The sequence below is a fragment of the Betta splendens genome, chromosome 9 (genome assembly GCF_900634795.4).
Source record: "Betta splendens chromosome 9, fBetSpl5.4, whole genome shotgun sequence".
NCBI classification, from domain to species: domain Eukaryota; kingdom Metazoa; phylum Chordata; class Actinopteri; order Anabantiformes; family Osphronemidae; genus Betta; species Betta splendens.
Genome location: NC_040889.2, coordinates 13,735,987 through 13,757,703, shown reverse-complemented (window position 1 = coordinate 13,757,703; position 21,717 = coordinate 13,735,987). Strand labels below are relative to the sequence as shown.

General features: G+C 39.0%; 2 protein-coding genes across 4 annotated transcripts in view; one reads left to right on the top strand and one right to left on the bottom strand.

The window, feature by feature from the left end:
* Positions 1–2,711, bottom strand: part of tacr1a (tachykinin receptor 1a) — a 30,521-nt gene extending 27,810 nt beyond the window's left edge. For 2 of the 3 annotated variants that reach the window (XM_041072409.2, XM_029163459.3), the window contains exon 1: positions 1,721–2,710. In XM_041072409.2, the coding sequence (XP_040928343.1) occupies positions 1,721–2,124 (404 nt within the window). In that variant the 5' untranslated portion in view covers positions 2,125–2,710. Of the gene's footprint in view, positions 1–1,720 lie in introns of all 3 variants that reach the window. The other variant, XM_055511911.1, reaches the window with a different exon arrangement.
* A 5,961-nt stretch (positions 2,712–8,672) lies between these two features.
* zgc:110329 (uncharacterized protein LOC550500 homolog) lies at positions 8,673–18,187 on the top strand. The gene is made up of 8 exons (XM_029163629.3): positions 8,673–8,980; positions 12,812–12,997; positions 13,440–13,514; positions 13,689–13,784; positions 14,485–14,601; positions 15,008–15,058; positions 15,533–15,649; positions 16,990–18,187. The coding sequence occupies exons 1-8, from the start codon at positions 8,894–8,896 to the stop codon at positions 17,323–17,325; spliced, it is 1,065 nt and encodes a 354-aa protein (XP_029019462.1). The 5' UTR covers positions 8,673–8,893; the 3' UTR covers positions 17,326–18,187.
* The last annotated feature ends 3,530 nt before the right edge of the window (positions 18,188–21,717 follow it).

Sequence of the window (21,717 nt, the reverse complement as noted above, 5' to 3'; positions counted from 1 at the left end):
TTACGCATCTGTGCTATAACTATACAGTATACAGTAAGATGAATGCCAACTACAGATCATTAACAAATGCTGTATGTCTGTAAAAATGCTAATTGAAAAAAACAAATCACGTTAAACTCCACTAAATACCAATTCCACATGTCCAGATTATCTAAGCCAGACAAAAAATAGCCTTAGTCAAAATAATAAACTCTGGTGACACCAATATAATTTTTCAAATATTCTTGCCCCAAAAAACAGATCTGAGGAGTGTACACACCCTACTGCACAACAGTTTCCATAGGTTGCATCCAAAAACAATGCTCCTTAACATGTCATCTGCTGGATTTTAATACAGCAATACATATTATACAAACAATACAGCAATACATATTATAGTTAAATGCTTGTCTCTGTAAGTCATGTCCATGTCATCATGTCCAGTCATCACCCAATAGTAGCTAGGATAGGCTCCAGTACCTCACGACCCTTACAGGAATAAATGATTCGAATAATAGATAGGCTGAAGGATGATTGGATGAATACAAATTGGTATATCTAGCAGATACTGTAGATGCACATTCCTCTTTATATTATTTAAGTCTTGGTATTGCATTTTTCTGATGAATCCAGAGCAGTGATTTGCAATCTTTTGACTCAGATAATCTAGCTGTCCGTTTCATATATACAGCTATACAGAGGAATAGAAGGCTCAGCACTGGGGAACATTAACCAAGACCAGTCACAGCCAATAACTTTTTCATTTGTCACTAAACCAGTCCCATGAGAGGCAGCACGTAGCAGCACAGAAATCAAACAGCAGTAAGGAGCTCACACAGCTTTGAGGTTTCCACTGGTGAATGAGTAAGTAATGTTCTTCGTTCTCTAAACATCCACCACTGAGCTGTGCTTTAAAAAGCAATTGACCCACGGGCAATCTTGCTGATATAGCCCAGTCTACACATGATCTGATTGATCACTGAAAGCACACTGCAAAGCACTTGGTTCTTACATTTGGTGTTTCTACACCCCACTTCATCAGCAACATTCTTAAATTAGGAACAATGTAGGTAGAATTAGTAACAGAATGTCAAATACAACTGAATGAGCTTATTAGGGATTTGTTGACCACCTACAGTATAATAAAGCTAATTAAAAGAAAAGAAAGGATCATTTCCTTCTTAACAATTACATTTTGTTTGACACCCTTTCTACTTAAAATGCTGTGTTCCACAGTCCCTAATGAACACTAACAATTGTCACATGTGAATTTAATAGTAATGTGTTTTAGATTTACTAGTACTATACATTTTGTCAGTATTATTATCAGCATTTCACAGCAAATAGGACTCCCTGGGAGGAATGGCAACAGAATGAAGTGTTATCACAGAATGTATATCAGAAACCCAGGGATGATGTATGTGATACAAAGGTGGCTGTCTGAATTATCAGACCCCCACAAACACACACAAACAGGAGAACTAAAGATGCCTGACATATTTTTGTTTTTAAAGAGAAATAAAACAGTTCTCCACTGAATTACATACAGTACCACTCCTCTAATGGCCTGCTTCATCATGTGGAATAATAAACGGCACTTTCTTTCCCATTTTAATCATGGTACGTTTTTACAGTAACTTAAACAAAAACACTTTGATGAAACCGTTCTCATGAATAAATGATAATAATAAAACATCGCACGCAATTCCTCTAACAAATGGGGAGTAGAACTCGCTCTTACCTGTCTAGAGCGATGGCAGTCATCGAATAGATGCTGGCAAAGACTGCAGCTATCGGAAAGAAGTTGTGGAACCTGCAGTAGTCTAGTCCGAAGTACCACTCGTTGTGAACAGCGTAGGTGAAGTTGATTACCGTGTTGAAGGCGGACATGGAAGCTTCAGCAAACGCCAGGTTCAGTAGAAAATAGTTGGTGACGGTCCTCATGCGTTTGTGCGCCATAATAATCCAGATCACTGTCACATTACCTACCACGGAAACGATCACTATACAACTGTAAGCAATGGCCCATAGGACGATCCTCCAGACCGGCTGAACAAATTGGTTCAAGTAAATGGTCCGGTTATTAGTGATGTTGGAGCTGTTGGTCCAATTTGGCGAATAAGTGGAATTAAATAAAGCATCCATTTTGTCCGATTAAGACAAAAGTCACTAGACAAAAACCAGCCACTAGTTCCGTGCCCAATGCAGAGTGCGCAAAAGTTTGTGCGTTCACTTGGAAACGGCCAGAACTGCAGTCTGCGGACTGGTGGCTTAAAAACAGCAGTGTAGCAAACAACAGACTGTGAAACGCACCGTCGTCGCTAAAATGTGTACGAGATGCCGCTGTGCGTAAAAAAAAAAGAAAGCGCGTCGTTTAAGCGCCCTAAAGCGCAAGAGAGACTGCGTGGCCTCTGTTCACGCGTGTGACAGAGCTCTGCCCAGTCCTCGCTGCATCGCGCTCTCCTCCTGCTCCTCCGCTCAAACGGAGCGACTGCGCACCAGCTACGTGTAGGTGAGAGCCGCTGCGCGTCCGTCCAATAGGCGGCTTCTGTGATTCTGATTATGCGCGCGCTCAGGCACGTCATTCCATCCAATACAACGCCCAAGGCATTATGGTTGAATACAAATATGTAAATTAATTTGCTCTAAAACTCGAAACAACAAACACTACACAAGTAGGGAACTGAACGATTGCTATTATATTACTATTATTATTATTATCCAGTCACTGTTGTTCCCGGACCGACTGTCTGCCCTCACTCTCTCTCGCCTCCTCTCTGATCACGCCCGTTTCCAGCCGCTCCTACTCTCTAATCCTCCCTCTTGCCACCTGTTACCAGCACCGTTTGCTGCTTAACATCCACCGGTGCCGTTCCTTATGCCTCGTCTCAAAGAACTGTTTGGTTTCGGTTTCACACTCTCTAGCACCAAAAGAATGGAGTGAAAATACTACATTTGATGTTTTTGTGTCAAACATAATAATACATACTTAAATCCAAACTACACCTACATTACAAGTACAAACATTCTTATCATTATTCTTATTAAGTCTAATTAGTGCAACATCACAACATATCAAGATTCAAAAAACATGCTGTCGCGGTTGTGTACACAGAGGTACACACAAAGTAGGGAAAGTAAAAATAAGAATGCTGACACATCTACACACGCTCACATCTAATTACTAGCTAAAGTTATTATACATGTTATTACATGGATGAAGATTGATTATTGACAGAGGAGGAGTTGTACAGGCCGATGGTACCGGTAGGAAGGATCTCCGGTGTCGTTCTGTGGAGCACCTACTTATCAGCCTCTGGCTGAAGGTGCTCCTCTGTCCAGCCACACACTGTGTAGAGGGTGGAGGTGTTGTCTAGGACAGAGAGGAGTTGGACCAGCATCCTCCTCTCAGCTACAGCATGTAGGGGGTCCAGCCCCACCCCAGAACAGAACCAGCCCTCCTGATCACTTTGTCCAGTCTGTTACTGTCTGCTACATTCATGCCGCTGCCCCAACAGACCACAGCATAAAACATTGGCCTCCACAGACTCATCTCACCCTCAACAATCAACATACATTTATTACTATATTCCTGAAGAGATAATCATGATTGACAGTGGTAAGTCTTTCTCACGTTAGTTTCCCTCTTACAGTGTCCTGTAGCACCAACATTAAGATAATGTTTGTGGTTGAGTAAAATGTCTTCTTTTTGATAAAGTCAATTTAATTCTGGGATGATATTTGTTTGGGAGTCCCAGTGTGAGGGTCCAGTGTCTTGACTGTTTGATAACTTTCCAACCAGTTGGATAACATGCATAATCTAGCTCATCTGGAATCCTTGTTTGTTGGTTTTCTTAAGATAGAATAGAGAAAAGTTGTTTTTCAGTTGCTTTCTGTAACAATCTACTGTAGTTAGTCAGTCAGTCTTGTAATAACAGATTCGCAATTTCTCACAGTAATTGTTACATAAAATGTTAATGTAAAAATGAGAAGGGGGTGAGAGTGAGTGTCTGTCCAAGACTTTGATACTGATATAAATAATTTTGATATGATAAACAATGAAGGGTTAAAAGTGAAAGTAAAGTTAGATTTGCACGAATGATAGAACAGCTTGCTCATTCTCCATACTGGCACTTGTCACAATGGCTTCTCCTTCTTCACATGCCAAGTACTGCTTCTTGGATAAACCCACCGCCCCCTGTAATTTGGCTGTTCACATGTTGGCAATGAATTGTTTTCCTCCCAGATGTTGGACACCGTAGGAAACCAACCAATGCCTCTAGAAACGTACCAATCGTAAAGACAAATTATTTCTTTAAAAATTAATTTGTCATTATTCTGCTCCTCTGCACAAGCACAATGATTTTTTAACAACAAAGTTGACAAGAGGGAGTTGACATGCTATAATCTCCCTAGATTCAATCACAGGATGGCATGTGGTTACTCAGTACACGGCATGGATAAAATAAACTTGAAGGCCACCACACTTATCTTGAAAAAGAAAGAAAGTGGTAAAACGAGAAGTAAAAAACAGCCATAGAGCTATTTAAAAGATTTAATTTTGTTACACCTTTAAATAATATTTTTACACAATCACATATTTATTATATGCTTAGTGACATGTGCCTGTTAGGTGTATTAACTTATAACACAGCCATCTTTCCAATGAGGATGGTGAATAGCAAAACATGAAGCTGAGGTCAAATTTGTTTTCCTTCCAGTGCCTGCGAACAACTGTACTTCAACAGATGCAATGCAATGGTGTGGCAGCCCAGGACTGATTTTATTAACATGACAAACTGATGTGTCATTTGTTCTGATCATTTAATTTAACTTACTGTATTAAAACTAACTGCCTAATACTCTGTACCCTTCCTCTGCTGCCAAAATAGCGTATTTTTTATTTACAAGTCATGTGTACACATGTACGTATGTGTTGTTTCTGCTTGTGTGTAAGGTATTTAAAGCTCTGGAGACATTGATTAAATTAGAATACCAGCTCAGTCACTCGTTTTCTTCCGCTTTGTCCTCGTAAGGGTTATTGGCATCTCTGGGATGTGGGAGGAAACCAGTAACCAGATTACCTAGTGAAAAACCGCAAAGAGACAGAAAGAACATGCAGACTTCACACATGTAGGCACCTTGGTGACCCCAGGAATTAAAGTCAGGTAAGCATTACACCACTGTACTGCACCTTAGACATGCAGATTGAGGTAAATACAGACAACACACAGAGAAGAAAATAAATAACAATGATAAATTCTGTACAGCAGCAGGTGGGTTGCCTTGTTGCTTTCAGATGACATTTAAATTCAGTCCAGTTTATATAAATACATGGGATTGAATTTAATGGAATCAAAACATTAAACTGTACTTTCAGTAAAACCTACAGCATGAAGACGTGTCAGGGACTCTGATATGGCGGGACCCACACAACGCACAGCGCTGAGACAGTCAGGTAAGTATGAAACAGTTTAATGGCAGGCTCGTTATCAGGTTACAGGCGAGGGTCAGTACACAGGATGAGGATCAGCAGAGGTACTGGTAAAGAGCAGAGGCGGAGTACAAAGGCAAGTGGGATGGCAGCAGATCAATCCAGGAGGCGAAAGTACAGACAACGGTAATCACAAGGCCTCGGTAACTGAACAGAATCAAGGTAATACTATGAACACAGGACAGGGTGATAATACACGCGACAATCTGGTGACTGGCATAGTGAGACATGGAGCTAAAATACACATACTAATTGCTAAACAGAAACAGCTGAGAATTACATGACTAGAAGCGTTATGTAGAAACTAGCAGAACAGAACAAAAACCGGAAATTTAAAAAAAATGGAATAATCAGAATCAGCTTTAATCGCCAAGTTTGCACAGGACAGTGTGGTTTGACTCCGTCTTTGTTCCCTCTTGTGACAAAAAATCTAATTACTTACAATTTATATATAGTTTAAATATAGACTTCTGTTAGTTTAAACAAATAAACTGCAGCTTGCTATGTCACATTCAACTGTGGTTATTGCACATTTATGTTTATGTCTGTGAGACTCACTTTGTCTTTCCTTCTTGCAATCACCTTCATCATACAAGTCTTTAATTCCTTGACCCTAGCCATGACTTTGCGAATCAAGCAGCTTGGTCGACTCAGTGCTGATGAAAAGGGCCAGATGGAAGGAATTCTCAGAAGAAATAACAAAAGCTTGATACTAACCGTGCTTACCAACACTAGTAAACCATCTGCCAGAGCCTAGTTGGACTGGAACCTAGAGCTTGCTGTCTTTGTATAATATATTGTATTAATGCTGTACTGTAGCTGGAAAAGTCATTGCTAGAGCTTCCAACCGTCCTCCATTTTCGATGACTTCAAGTACTTTTGGAATGTTGTCTTGGAACCAGTGACATGGCATCAGATTGGCGTCTAAGCTGGCAGTCCACCCTTTCACACTTTTAAATTTTCCTTCTTTTATTCCTTTGTAATACAACATACCAGAGACATGGCAGGGCAAATTATGGAAAAGAGGGAATAAAACTGTGAGGTACAGTAGCAGTGTTGATTCAATTGTCATTGCATGGTCATTTAAGTCCTCCAAAGTACTGGTACTCTCTCCAGGCTGAGGCTCAGGTTGAATACTTGCACACTTCCTGAGGAGCCTGGAGCTAATGTGACCAGGGCCTGTTGCCTTCCTGGCCTTGGTCCTGCTTAACGCCCCCCTAACCTGGTTCAGAGTGAGGCAGAGGGGGGTGGGCGGTGACTGGTCTGGAGCCGTGGGTTGTTGGGGGGGTCCCTTTGTTGCGTTCGGAGGGAGGGCAGGTGGACTGCGTGGTACTGAGATGTGAACCGCTGCAGCTGGGAGGAGACGCCTGGACTGGAGAGGTGTGAAGAGAGGGCCGTGTGGATGGAGACTGGGGGCTGGGCAGAATCAAATCTATGGAAGAACAGTTTAGTACATTTGCCCAGGCTTGGTCACCCATAACCGAATAATAATAATAATTGAAACATTATTGATCCCACGTTAGGGAAATGATTCTCTGCATTTTAACCATCCCCCGAGGGGAGCAGTGGGCTGCCACAGTGCAGCGCTCAGGGAGCTGGTGCAAAGTGTCTTACTCAAGGACACACTTTGGGGGGCTCGAACCTGGGACCTTCCACTTCCCAATCCAATGCCCTAAATGTTCCAATGCTCCTCTAACACAATTGGTAGTATACCACTTGGAACCTACCCCTTTCAACTATTTATTCATTCCTGTTTCCAAATGCAGTGGTACAGTAGTATTGCAGTAGCATCTTAGCACTTCATGTGGAAAATGTATGCGCTATATAAAACAGAAAATGAAATGCACTTTGTTATATATTGTCATTTTTTTGTATTGTAATTTAAGAGGAGGTTGTGGCAATTTATACAATCTTGGGCATTTTTTCTCACAGAATGCAATTAAAAGTGACCCAAATTATGCCACAGCAGCAGCAATGTGAAATGTGCTGGCCGGTGCTCCTCATCAGATTCAGTAATTAAATGCATAACATTCTAAGTAGTCTATTCACCTACCATAAATTGGGCATGGTTATAGTAGGGAACAATTTTGTACCCATTTTGACACTTTCAAGTAAATCTTGGAAAGGGTTGAATGATTAAGTAAGTAATGCTTATGTGACTTGTGTTCTGACAAACTGCTGATGAAGCTGCCATCGGTGGTGGCGTGCCCAAATTGAACACAAAACGTTAGGCGGCTTGTGTAAAAAAAGAAAATCATGACTGACAAAAATCACACAGACATCCTACAACCTGAAAGCATTTGATCAAAGCTGGTGATGATCAAGAGAGAGGATCAGATATCACAGGCCTTAAAAGCAGGGTCGGGCAGGGATAGGGAATCATGTGTCTGAGCATCTCAAGGACAGCAGAGAGGGAAGGCATGGTTCGCTTTGATTAAAAGAAACCTCCCAGTGGATATATATCAGGAATAGTCTGTGGAATAGTCCTGCTCAGACACAAGTCAGGGTCTGATGATGCTTGTAAAGGCTACATTGCAAGTGTATAAAATTAAATCTGCATGCTTTTCATCTTGTTAAAACAATAACTGATGGTAAACAATTTACTGTGTAGTAATACTGTAAGGAACATCTTTGCTTCATTCACCATATCAGCGGTTCATTTCCTCGGATTTGCTCCGTTGTTCATAACACACAACGCCTTTTCACACATATTTTATCACACTTACAAAAAATATCAGCTATTTCCAGCACATCTCACAATGTGTAATGCAATTACTAAAAGAACCATGAAAGAGCAGAATGGTGCAAAGGGGGGGATTTGATAGCTTTCTGTTACAGGAATAAAGTGGTCTACTGTACAAAATGGAAAAAATTTATAAAAGGTTTGTCAAGTTGGAAATTGTGTTTTGTTCTTTTCAAATGTGGAGAGGAATCTGGTAGGGGGAATAAGCTGGAGCAGTCTTATTCAATCAGTCTGGCAGTCAGGGTGATGATCCTTAATTAGTTTCACATCCTTAAAAAATACTTACAACTTACCTTTGGTTCATTACAAGTTCTTTGGAGTTCATCTTTGATTATTGCAATATTTAAATCAGTTTACAACATTTTATAACATATACATTGTAGCAAACAATGCATGGATGTGGTCTGAGGCATTGTGATAGATCAGTGCGGTTGTGTGCGCTGCCCCTTTAAGAACAAAGTCAAAACAAAGCGTGGATTGACCGGCGTACGGAAGTGGTTTTGTCTCCGGGCATCTGTAATATGTGAAAATGGGAGCTGTTACCTATGTCAAAATCAGTTAGCTTACTTGAAGGGGAATATTAATGCAACACGTTTGGCTATTATTGTTTCGCCATCAGCAGAAAAAAGCGAAATATATATAGCTAGCTTGTTAGCTAGCTTTAAGCGCAAGCAGCCATGCCGTCGTACTCTGAACTGAAGAAAACCAACCACTTCTACTACTTCATCAAATTTACTTTAAATGTCTACTCAATGCTCTTCTCGGTAAGTTTGGTGTCTTTGTAATGGCATAAGCATTCCGGGCACCGCAGTTAGTTTCCTGAAACTGCAACAGGGCTAATTGTATTAGACGCTAAGTAATGCAACCAAACCGCATTCAAAACAACTGGATTTAAATGGACCCGAGCTCAGGACATGTATTCGCTCTTTAGTACAAAACCCCTGGGATTTTAGGAATCAGTGCACCCTAAAATACAATTCGGCATGTCTCGAAAACAAGCAGTCTGTGTCTTTTCTTAGTAATTTAAATGTAATCACGGATTTACTCTGTAGAGTAGCTCATTTTGCTTAGTTAGCGTCTGGCATTACACCAAAATCTACCACACTGCGTTAATTAAAACATATTTCCTATCGAAAATTAAACTGATCAATAAATCTGTATGAATCATGACGGCAACTCTACGTTTTGGTAATCGATATACGCAGTGTTAACTTGTTATATTTCTAGGGACATCTGGTACGGTATTCTCTGGGTCGTACTGTAGCAAGGCAAGGCTTGGTTACCTTATATTAAACATTAATACCCCACAGCGTTTGTCTTTAATGCAAAACACTGGATAGTGTAATAACAAAAGCATTACAATGAAACGTTAATAATTGCTTTTGGTTTCGACACAATACACGGCGATCGTTCATGAACAAACGGCGCCGTGGTGCAGGGCGTTGGATCCAGTTAAAGGGACAACAGCGTAAATAGTTTTGCCGACAGAAATGATCAACAGCCTGTAAAGCGCTGGTGTGTCAGTTTAACATCAGTTTGGGTTAACTGATATTAAACGAAATAAAGTTACAATAAATGTAGTGTTAGTTTTATATCAGTGTTTGATTGAAAAAGCTATTTTAAACATTGTTCTGCCTAATTAATTACATCCTAATTACTTTATGATTGAATGATGATGATCATCAAATTGATTAATTATTACTTTAGTCATTATTTTTTATTAAAACATATTTTTTTAATCTCTAGAGACACTGGGTGCTTTCTATGTTTGCATTCCCTCCTTCTTTTTAAAAAAATAAAAACACTTAACTACAGTTAACTAAAAACCATAACAAAACATTTTGTGTACAGTTTTCTTGTGGTTGGAGAGTCTTCCTGTCCCATCTAACAATATACTTTCAGCTAAATGCTTTTCAAACTACTTGTTCTGATAAGGGTTATAAGAGAAATAAAACCTATTCCATCATTTACATAATTTACAATACCTAATCAACTTGCTTAACCTCACATAGTAAACATAAAATACACTAGGTAAGACCTAATACTAAATTAATATAGTTTACCAACAAATAAATTATGTGCAGTGTTTTAACTGTACCTGTTCTTTGTAAGGCCCAGGGTCAGTGTTTTGGTACTTTTAGGCCACCTGTCAACGTATCGTTAGAAAAGGCACCTCAGAGTACCTTAGGCACTAAGGTTCAACAGTAATTTAACCATCTTGATCATTATATTTTGGTAATTTACTAAACAATGATGCAGTAGGTTTTAGTTTCGTATCAAGCAGTGATAATATTGGACAAGTAAATTTTGTTTTCAGGCCCAGAAATAAACAGGAGTCATCCTCCACCTTCATCACCCTATTTACAAACCCTTATGTAACCCCATGCAGTCTCTAACTGACCTCTACACCGCATTCACTCAAGGTTTTCTCTCATGTGATTTTCTGTCCTCTCCACTATCATTCATTCTTCTGCTGTGCTATAGGATGATGTGGCCCAGTTTAACAGGTCATGCTCCTTGCAAGCTAGTCTTTTTGACTTCTTGACCTTTTGCAACCCAGAAGACATCACAAAACCATACACCAGACATGCAGATTCTATATTGTCTTGAGATGACAATTCCAGATTGTGTAAGATCCCGCTTCTGTTAATAATTTCCATCTTCATTATTGCAGCAGTGAAAGTAGAAAGGTGAAGTAGGGGCTAAGTCACATGTACTGTATCTGCCAGCGCTTTATGGAGGACTGTAAGCAGTAAATAGGGTGGATGTAGATGGGCATAACTCTTCTTTCTTATTGAAAATCATTATCAGTGAAGGAAATGTTGTTGATTGCTTTAGCACTTGCCTTAATTAAAAATAAAACGAATTGAACCATTTTTGACTAACTTGATATATGCGCCAATAATGTTTTAGAGCACTCAAAGGGCTAAACTCAGTCTGTTCTGTTTAATAGAAGTATACGCCTTTAAAAGAGCAATGTATTGTGAGGTACTGACATTCTGCATGCTGTGAAGTTAGATACAGTCACAGAAATTAATTAAATACATTCAAGAGCTCTACAAAGGTACTCCACTGTGTACAGTATGTTTAATAGACTACTTAATAATAAGTTAAAGTACAGTAGGTACGTAAATATTCAGACAGCTTTTTAAAATTTTCACTCTTGTTATATTGATATATATATGTTATATTGCAGCCATTTGGTAAAATAATTTAGTGTCATCTAACTTTACGTCGTGTTTATGGCACAAACATATGTATTTTTTATGATTTCTTAAAGCGATACATCTCTGAAAAGCAAGTTGTTTTATAAATATTTTATATTTTATCAGCAAAACTGTGCAACAACATTTAACATTGATGGCCTGTGTCCAGGGAAAAATGAAGTAATATGTGTTGTGGCTGCAAATGGTCTTATTGCGCTCTGCCAAATCATTTGATTTGGACCTACCTGTCATTTAGCCATGCCGTATGTGGGGTCACCCGGGGGGGGCTGGATCCTATCCCAGCCATCTACGGTTGACGGGTGGGGTACACCCTGGACAGGTCACCAGTCCATCACAGGGCAACACATACAGACAAACAACTATTCACACAGACTCACACCTACAGGCAGGCTAGAGTGACCAATGAACCTAAGGCATGTTTTTGGACCGTGGGAGGAAGCCTGAGAACCTAGAGAGAACCGCAATCTGCAATCTCCGCACAGAAAGGCACCCGGTCTGCCCAGGGAATCGAACACACACACACACTTCTGGCTGTGAGGCGACAGTGCCACCCACCTAAATACTACCCTCCATCGTTCGGGTCAACCGCCATTAATAATCAGTGAAGTCATCCTTTAATGTAATTTTTTCGTGACTTGTACTCACCTGTAGTACATACTGTGGCTAAGACCCCTAAAGTAGATCAAACTAGTAGCTAACTTGATATGAAATGGGTACCTGACTATAATATTACAAATTTCGTGGCAAAAAATCAGTTATTAATTAACATTGGATACTGCAAACTCAAAATACATGGAGCGAACATTTAGTGTGTGATTTCAACACAAGAATAATAAAAGAATAGAAAAGCATTTGTCTTCAAACACAGCATGGCTGTCAAGAGACAACAAATCAAGTGACAAGCATATGTTTATTTTGAGAAGTCGATTACACTTGGTAATAACTGTTTGTAATTTATATGTTAATACAAAATTGTTTTGAAACTTTCTTGCAGATGATGCGAAAATAAGCTCCCAGGTTCATAAAGGTGTTTGTTTCTCGAAAACAATTCATTCCACTGTATTCACATCCACGCACATACATAATTCTAGTGGATGTGGTTCCATCGGCTTGTTCTTGGGTAGCAAACCCACCTGGAAGATCTGGTTGTTCTGTTTTGTTTGCATTGTATGTGTGTCTGGCACTGTCAAAAATACAGTGCACAAAACAGCATTACTATTACGGCAATTGTTTCCATTCCATTTTAGTTTACATTTTGTATATTGTTGAGGTGACAATATACAGGAAACTATGCAGTACTTAACCTTTGGTGGTGAAACTTGTCAAGGCTTTTTTCTGACGAACCCTCTCTCTTCTGTCCCCCGTCAGCTAATGGGTCTTTGTGTGCTGTGTGTGGGGGTGTATGCTGAAGTGGAAAGGCAGAAGAATCGAACGCTGGAGGGCCTTTTCCTAGCTCCTGCCGTTGTTCTCATCCTGCTGGGTCTAGTGATGTTCACTGTGTCAGTGGTGGGGATGGTTGGATCCCTCCGGGACAATAAGACTCTGTTGCACATGGTATGGATGAATGAGAATAAAGGGTGGATGGGTTAAATGGAACAGGTATTAGCTGTCTAATTAGTAGGATTCCTGTTCTGGTTTACTTACAGCAGCTGGACTAACAGATGTTGTTAGCATTAAAATTTAATTTGTATACCTCATACCAGTAACATAAAATATTTTGCAAAAATCATCAGTCGATATGGTTGGACTGATGATTTTTGCAGTAATAACTACATAATAAAAGGTACAGCAATGCCACACGATTTTATATAATCTATCATACAAACAGAAAAACTTGACATTGACATCATTTTGATCTTTACTTTATCAGCACCTTATGCTTTGTGTCTTGTATGTAAGTGGAAAAGTAACTTTAAATTGCTAAAGCATTATTTGTTAGTAGTAAAAGCACATTTGGTGTCAGAATGCTTTCTGAATCTTTTTTGTTCATCTACAGTTCCTCTGTGTTCTCTGTGTGCTGCTCCTTCTCCAAGCAGTTGCACTCATCACAGCTCTCATCTTTGAAAAAAAGGTAACTTTCTGATTTAAAAAAAAGGCTCACTTCTTGTGTGTATCCATTTTACATACCATTTACTTTGCTGCTTTTCAGCTGTGGTGAGGGTCAGCACCACTACACTGTTCTTTCTCATCATCACCGTGTTGGGGTAATAACAGTGACCACATCTGCTCTTCCCATTTGTTGTAGACATCTGCCTTGTTTCAGAGCAGTATACGAGAGGGAATTAAACACTACTATGATGATCTGGACTTCAAAAACATTTTGGACTATGTGCAGCAGAAGGTATGTGTATATGGTATTTTATATATAAAAGTGAATAGATGTATAGAATACCTCATTACACAGAACCTGTTTTTAATATTTGTACATGGGTATTATTGAAAAATGGAAATATAAACTGATACACTCTTTAAAGATGAATTCAATTCAGTGAAGTTACTCTGCTGTGAACTTTAATGATGTTGTAATGTTTGGAGATAATTCTACTCTTTCTTAATTTCTGAGCCCACAATGTCTGCTATTTGACCCCCCCCCCCACCCCCATGCATTTTAATATTGAAACCAAAACATTAGAGCTATCTTTTAATATAATCATAGACTTGCTGTTCACAGTCATTCGCAGATGACCAGATGACTTTAGTATTGTTATTCACTGAAAATATTACTGATAAGTTATTTGGCCATGTTATGAAAATCGCAGGTAACTTTTCTTCTGGCAACAGCTACAATAAAAAGTGCTGTGCCTGTGTGGATTTGTAGAGCTAAATTAGGTGGCGATGGCTCTGGTGTGTCATCCTGAGAGGGCAGCACGGCGCATGAGAGTTCTGGCTCTAGCCACATGGTGCAGTAGACATAGTAACTTAGTGGGTTGCTTCATGTGTGAGATTAGAAAGAAATTGAACTTGTTGTAGTATCAAATTTTTTTGTTTTGACAGCATGCTCTGGCTCTAATGGCCTTATCCTCCCACTGTTCTGTTTTCAGTTTTCCTGTTGTGGAGGAGATGAGTATAAGGACTGGGGAGTCAATCAGTACCATTTTTGCAATAGTACTGGCCCACTAGCCTGTGGGGTTCCATATACTTGCTGTGTCCGTCACAAGGTGAGTATGGGTTGTATGGGGAAAGGAAACAGTAGATATATATGGACTTTGGAAGGTTTCTCTTGTTAAATAAAACTTTGCCGCTGTCACTGCCTCCCCTCTCCAAATGTCCCATATCACTTCTGTCCCTCAGCTCCAAACTTCAATACTGTTTCTAGAACCAGTGGAGCTGTGCTGGAGAAATTAATGCCAGAATTGTCTAGTAGTCTCACCGTCACACACACACAGAGGTGTGAATCAGAAACGCTGAACATTTGTTAGGTTTTCTTATCACTTCTTTTCCCTGTAAAGGCAAAGGACAGGTACCCCCCACTTGCGAGCAGCATTGCTCTCAGATATCCCTGTGGTGTTGTCTTGGGTCATCTTAGCTTTGTTGACCTTCTATAAATTTTCATTTTTTGGACAGGTGGGAGAGGTCATCAACACTTTATGTGGTTACAAAACTCTGGATCAACAGGTGAGAAGAACTACAATTTTACTGTAATATGATAATCCCTAGATTATATAAAACAAATAACCAAAATGTACAGGTAAGGGGTGAATTCATAATACAAAACATAATACAAAATGTACTTAGCTATAATAAATAATACTATTATTATTAATTTAAGGCAAACATTTTATCAAATTAGTAAAACACTCATGCATTCATATTTTTTGGTAGTAAAAGTATGAAGTCATTGTTATTGCTTAATAGAAAGTAAAATGTAATAGTACAATTTTATTTTTTTGTATTAGTATGATTTTTTTCTATCATTGTTTTATAGTGAAAGGTTTTCCAGAGATACTGTCCAAAGAGCTTGGTGTTTTGATATCTGCAGTAACTCAATGGCCTGCAGCCTTACTGCTTTTTATAGCAAATATTTCAGAAGGCAGTTCGAGGTTCAGTTGAAGTTTAAAATTCCCCCTTTTTTTGTGGTGTGTGCATCAGCGTGAAACCCTGCATGAGGTGATTCATGTGCGAGGCTGCATCCATGCTGTCAACCTCTGGATGACTGACAACATTGGAATAACTGTTGCACTCTGCTGCGCTATTGGGCTGCCACAGGTAATTTAAAATCTGCAAATTAATTATTTCCATAAGTGCAGCCTTTCAACTTGACTTAAATATTTGTATTGTACACTTGAAAAACTGTTAAACTTTTAAAAGTTCATATTAAAAATATTTAATACAGCCAGAATTTTATTATTTATTGTAAAATAAAAACATTAACTTATTTTATTAGGGAACTTAATTCATTTATATTCTAAATTAGAATGTATCTCCGACATATTGCATATTCCCAAAATAGTGCTATGCCTAAACTCATATATCCCCTTTAGAAATAACTATTTACAGGAGCTGGTTGTATAATTATAATATTACCAAAAAGTTGATTTATTTCACTAATTCAATTCAAAAAGTGAAATGTAAAAACACATGTATAATATATTCATTTATTTGACACTGACTGATATTTTACAAATGTTAATTTCTTTAATAGTAATGATTCAGTACTTCAGAAAAGTAGAATATTGTGAAAAAGGTCAATATTAAAGACGCCTGGCCCACACTCCAATCAACTATTTAACTCAAAACCTGCAAAAGCCTTTAAATGCTCTCTCAGTCTACTTCTGTAGGCTAAACCATCATGGGGCAGACCGCTGACGTGACAGTCCAAAACACGCCCATTGACATCTTGCACAAGGAGGCAAGACACAAAAGGTCATTGCAGAAGATTTCAGGGCTTTTCATGTTTATACTTTCAGTTGGCCAAGATTTTCCTTTCTTTGTGTTAGTAATGTTCTAAATTTCTGAGATACAGAATTTGGGGTTTTCATTAGCTGTCAGTTAATAATCATCCCAATTAAAGAAATAAACATACACAATCACAATCCTTTGTGTTATGAATTATTAGAATATAAAAGTTGTACTTTTTGAATGGAATTAGTGAAATAAATCAACTTTTTGATGATATTCTATTATTATTTGACCAGCACCTGTAGATTGGACTGATTCTCTCATGGCTCTAAAATAACCTGTACCTCATACAGCACAAGCAGCAAAAAATCTGGTGCAGTACAAAATTAAATAAAAAGTAAACATGTTCTGCATTAAGTAGAAAATGTCAATGCCAGCTTTAATTTTGTTTACAGATTTTTTTACACCCCCTTGTCCTTGATATTCGTGCCTTTTTAAATGACTGTCCATATTTGTTGTAAATAAACATTATACAAGGACATAAAACACTAAAAACTAATCTTGTATGCAGGTCATAGCAACCGACTCAGGTCATCAGAAAATGGACAAGGGAATAAATTGTAACCTCTGTTAGGGGTTACTAACAGAGGTAAATACATTTATTAACTGGTTAATGAATAGTAACTAGTCTCCACGTATCTCTGCAGCTGTTGGGAATTATCCTGAGCTGTGTCTTCTGGAACTTGCTGGTGGACATGAGTGAGTCAGCTGACATGGTGGACTTCAAGCTTAAGAAGCTTCAGTTTGAGTACAACGAGCTAGACCTGGCTGGCGCTGGCTGGTGTATGTGCCTGCCAAGGGATGGCGGTTACCTACCGGTCCCTGACTCTGAGCCCGAACTCGACCCCATCGACGTGCACTTGGAGAAGCTCAAGAAGCAACAACCTCGCACGCACTCTCAGCTTCGAGAACTACAGCAGTCCAGATCAGCGTCGGGTTTGGACGAGGTAGACGCTGGCCAAAAGCAAAAAAGGAAACACTGAGCTGTCTTTCAGCTCTTTCTTGCCTTTTGGGTTTTTGCCTTTTTTGTCACTGTAATCATTTTAATGTGTTGCAGTTGTCACACTACTTAGGTTGACGTTGTCATTTATTAGATGAAGAGAAATGTTGTCAGAAAAGGGGATCAGAAGAATTTGGGCACTTTGATCAATTTGTTTACAACTAATTTTGAATAAAAAATGCAACCTTTTACTTTTTACAAATATTTATTTTGTTTTTGTTGCTAGCAACAGATTTTATGACATTACATCACATTTTAATTTATTTGTTTTTCAGCCTTTGAAATTGAGCTGTGTCTCATGTGCTAAAGCTTACCTCAGGCTGTTTTAAAAATAGCCCAGTAGTCAGAGCACAGTTCTATTTAGTGTGTAAATTTAAAAGTAGCTTGAAAAGAGTTTTTTTTTCCCAGTGTCTGAGAAATAGGAATAGCAAAGTATGTTTTGCGTGGTACATGTTTGTGAAGAGTGTATATAGTTTGTGTATCATTTCTTTTTATTATGATTCCAGTTTGATTTTGTGATATCAGTGAACACTGTAAGACTGATAGTTGTGGAATAACATGGGATGCATGTTTTGTACTCTATACGATGTAACTTAAAGAAGATGTGGTGGGGGAAATCAAAAACTCATTCTACATGTCTGCCTCTTATCCCGGTAACATCTACTACATTTCTAAACAAAGCTTTTTATTCTTTCATCTTTAAAAGGGATTCTTGAAACTACAAATCAATAAAAATTCCTGACAATTTTTGTATCTGAGTTATGCACTGTATTTGAGCTTCCCCCTAGCTCCTGCCTTGTACCAACACTACCATTCTTGTCAATAAAGCAAAATTTGTCTACTGATTTTTTTTTCTGAATTTTTTTAAATACTGTAAGCATAGTTTCATGATTATTATTTAAAATAGTAATTAATTAATTAAGAAACATGTTTTTTTTTTATATTGCCCCTATCCTACTATAATTATATTCACTAACATGAACCTTTGAATCAATGCAGCCTCTCTGCTTCTCTTTTTACATTCAGCCATTCTCTGTGCAGCCTTTAAGTATTTGTCTTGAAACAAATCAAATAATACTGCAAATGTAATTAAGCAGAAGTTCTTGTTCTTTGACAGGGTGGACCTCAAAAATCTTTCAGGAACATTAGTTCAGTGGTTCTGTGTCTCTGTGCTTTTAAAGTACATTGCCACATTATAAACTACGGAGTCTAGCTATGCAAATATATTCATTAGCATTATTCTACAGGCTTTAAGTTGGACAGTTTAGAAAATGGATGACACTTTTTGCAAGAATTTAATAGGGCTACCATGATTTGTGAGCCAGAAATCATCTCGCAACCACTGGGCACTCCTTGAAGAAGGTAAACAAGATTCATGTTAATTTGGAAGTCTCAGAGGTGTTGGTAAGAGTGTTGTCTTTTTAGATACAGACTGGCTCTGTCCTTGTTATTAGAGTAGTGTAGTCTAGTGCAGGCCTTATTGATACGGAATCTCATTTTCAGTACCGAAAGACAAAACTGTCTGTGTGACATGTGACAGAGGGTGGTACTTCCTTTCCATTTTTTTATCCTCCTTTCCCTGTTTCACAACCCTTTCCTTAAAGCCTGACATCTGGCTGACAAACACCAGCCTTAAATCAACTTACAAGCCAAGCCTGGCTGCATACAGCTCTATCTCCTCCTGCAGGCCATTGCTCCCTATTCACTTCTCACCTCTGTCATCATCGTAATCAAGAAGCAGTGTTTAGAATAATTATAAGATGAAATGCGTCATACATTCAACGGCTTGAGTGCAGGATGCATGCCTAGCCAAATAAGCTGTGATTATGAATCAATATTGTTTTTGTTGTTATTCTCAGGAGACAAAAGAAGCACACACAGACCACTTCCACAACGTTACCTGTCTGAGTATTTCCCAGTGTTGATATTAATATCACGTGTTGCACAGAGCAGATGTGTGGAGCTCAGATAATAATATACAATTCACAGGATTCCTGGAAAATTACTGAAATTACTCAAAACAGTCGACACAGCAGCCAGAAGGAGATATTGTCAATTTTGCGCAGCCATATGGCAAAAAGCTGGTGAGCAGCAGAGCTCCAAATAGAGCATATCATTATGGCTCTGGCCCAAAGCATCATAGCTATCAGCAACTCTAAAAGGGATTATTAACGAAGCCAGATGTTAATCACTGACACTGCCAATGATTAGCTTACCTCCTCAATAAATCTGTTATATATATACTATACAGTATGTGTCATTTGATCAAGTGATGAATCATATATTCATATATACAGTACTTTATTGTATTGGATTATTGTTCCTATAGGACTGCACTCCTCTGGACAGAGATCTCAGGTGTTGTTCCTGGGATCTGCTGGAGCCACTCTCCCAGTTTGGGAGTTACAGCCCCCAGTGTTCCTATCACCACAGGTACCACTTGTGCCCTTCCACATCTTCTCCATCTTTTCTTTCAGCCCTTGGTACTTCTCGATCTTCTCGCGCTCCTTCTTCCTGATGTTGCTATCACCCAGGATTGCTACATCTATCACAACAGCCTTGTTCTCTTGTTTGTCCACCACTATGCCAGGTTGGTTGGCCATTACCAGTTTGTAGTCTGTATCTGGAATCTTCGCTCTGTCATTCTCAACCACCTTTGGAGGTGTGTTCCATTTGGACTTTGGGACTTCCAGCCTGTACTCAGCACAGATGTTCCTGTACACTATGCCGCCACTTGGTCATGCCGTTCCATGTGTGCCCTGCCTGCTAGAATTTTGCATCCCGCTGTTATGTGCTGGATTGTTTCAGGAGCATCTTTGCACAACCTGCACCAGGGGTCCTGCCTGGTGTGGTAGATCCCAGCCTCTATTGATCTGGTACTCAGAGCCTGCTGCTGTGCAGCCAGGATGAGTGCCTCAGTGCTGGCCTTCAGTCCAGCTTTAGAAACATTAGTGAAACGCACATTATTTGGTACAGTTTTCACAGTAATATTACATTTTAGATTACACTATATTTTGGACTATAACGTTAGTGATTGTGTGCTCCTGGAACATCAACGTTCCCTCCCAACATTACCAGGACAAGCAGGGTCCACATCTCTGAGCACCCTTGATTGAATTACCTGCGTATCTGGTTTCAGTTAGAGGCAAAGCTTGGTCGAGCAGTCTCCAGTCAATTTCACACTAAATGCTCCATGTGCTGTGTGGTGAAAAGACAGATATGATACAATTACCAAAAGCTTCTGCCCTGCCTCAGTGAGTCAAGGTTATGTGTTCAAGTGGAAGTTTACACAGAAACTTATTGTCATTTGGATCTTTTTTTTGCATCATCCTCCCCCTTATTTTGCTCTTCGTGTAGCGGCGCCTCCTCAGATCTGCATTCCAATCTATTAAGTTTTAACAGACTATTTTTTTCTCTGTTCCCCACTCTATTAGCTTGTACAATGTGAGGAGAAGCAGGGGGACCATATTGCCACAATCAACTGAGCAGACGTAAGTCTGCTTGTGGTTCAGCTGGGACTTCTTTGAAACAGATTTGATGACATTAGACATTTAAAAAACATAGTTATTTCATATAATTTCTTTCACAAATAGGGAAATCATATGTTTTTGTCTTGTTTCACTACAGCTCGAGTAGTGATGAATAGTTTTAATATGGATGAGTTAGGACTGACACATCCTCTAGGGGAAAATAGAGGCAAAATAAAAGCAATAGCACTGAAAGAATATTTTACAGCACCCTGTAACAAGATAGATTTATTAAGTGAAAAAGCCTCACAGAATACCAGCATAAACACATTGATGATTTTTTAAAGAAAGGTAAAGGGATAACATCTTTTAGACCCTTAGGCCCAGGTTTGGTCCAGTTACCGTCCACATGTATCTTCTATCTGTGATGCATGTTAATCATTTATTGAATTCCTTTTTTTCCTGGTAGTAAGATGGCATTTGTTGCTTGCAGTCAGATGCTCCCATATCTAAGAAACAGTTTGCTATGAAAATATTTTTTACAGTTATGACTACTTCCTACAATACCTGTCACTCACTGCCACTCACCAACCGTCCCGGCCCACTGCTGAACACTGGATTAGAACCAGCTTCTGGAAGATACCAGTTTGAGTGGGATGGAATCCAGCTACTAAGTGATTAAACATACCAGATCCAGAAGTAGGACGGTTGTAACTCAAGCAGGGACCACAAGACCAAAGATGCTGTTACAATCTAGAGTTTACCTTGATGTTAAAGCTGTTACTGTAAATGTGTCTAAACGATCCGTATTATTGTGAGCACTACTGTGTACAGTACTGTTACAAACTGGGGTGGTCGAACGAACAACAAAACAATGGCAGCTCCCTAGAGAGGAGGATACAGATTCA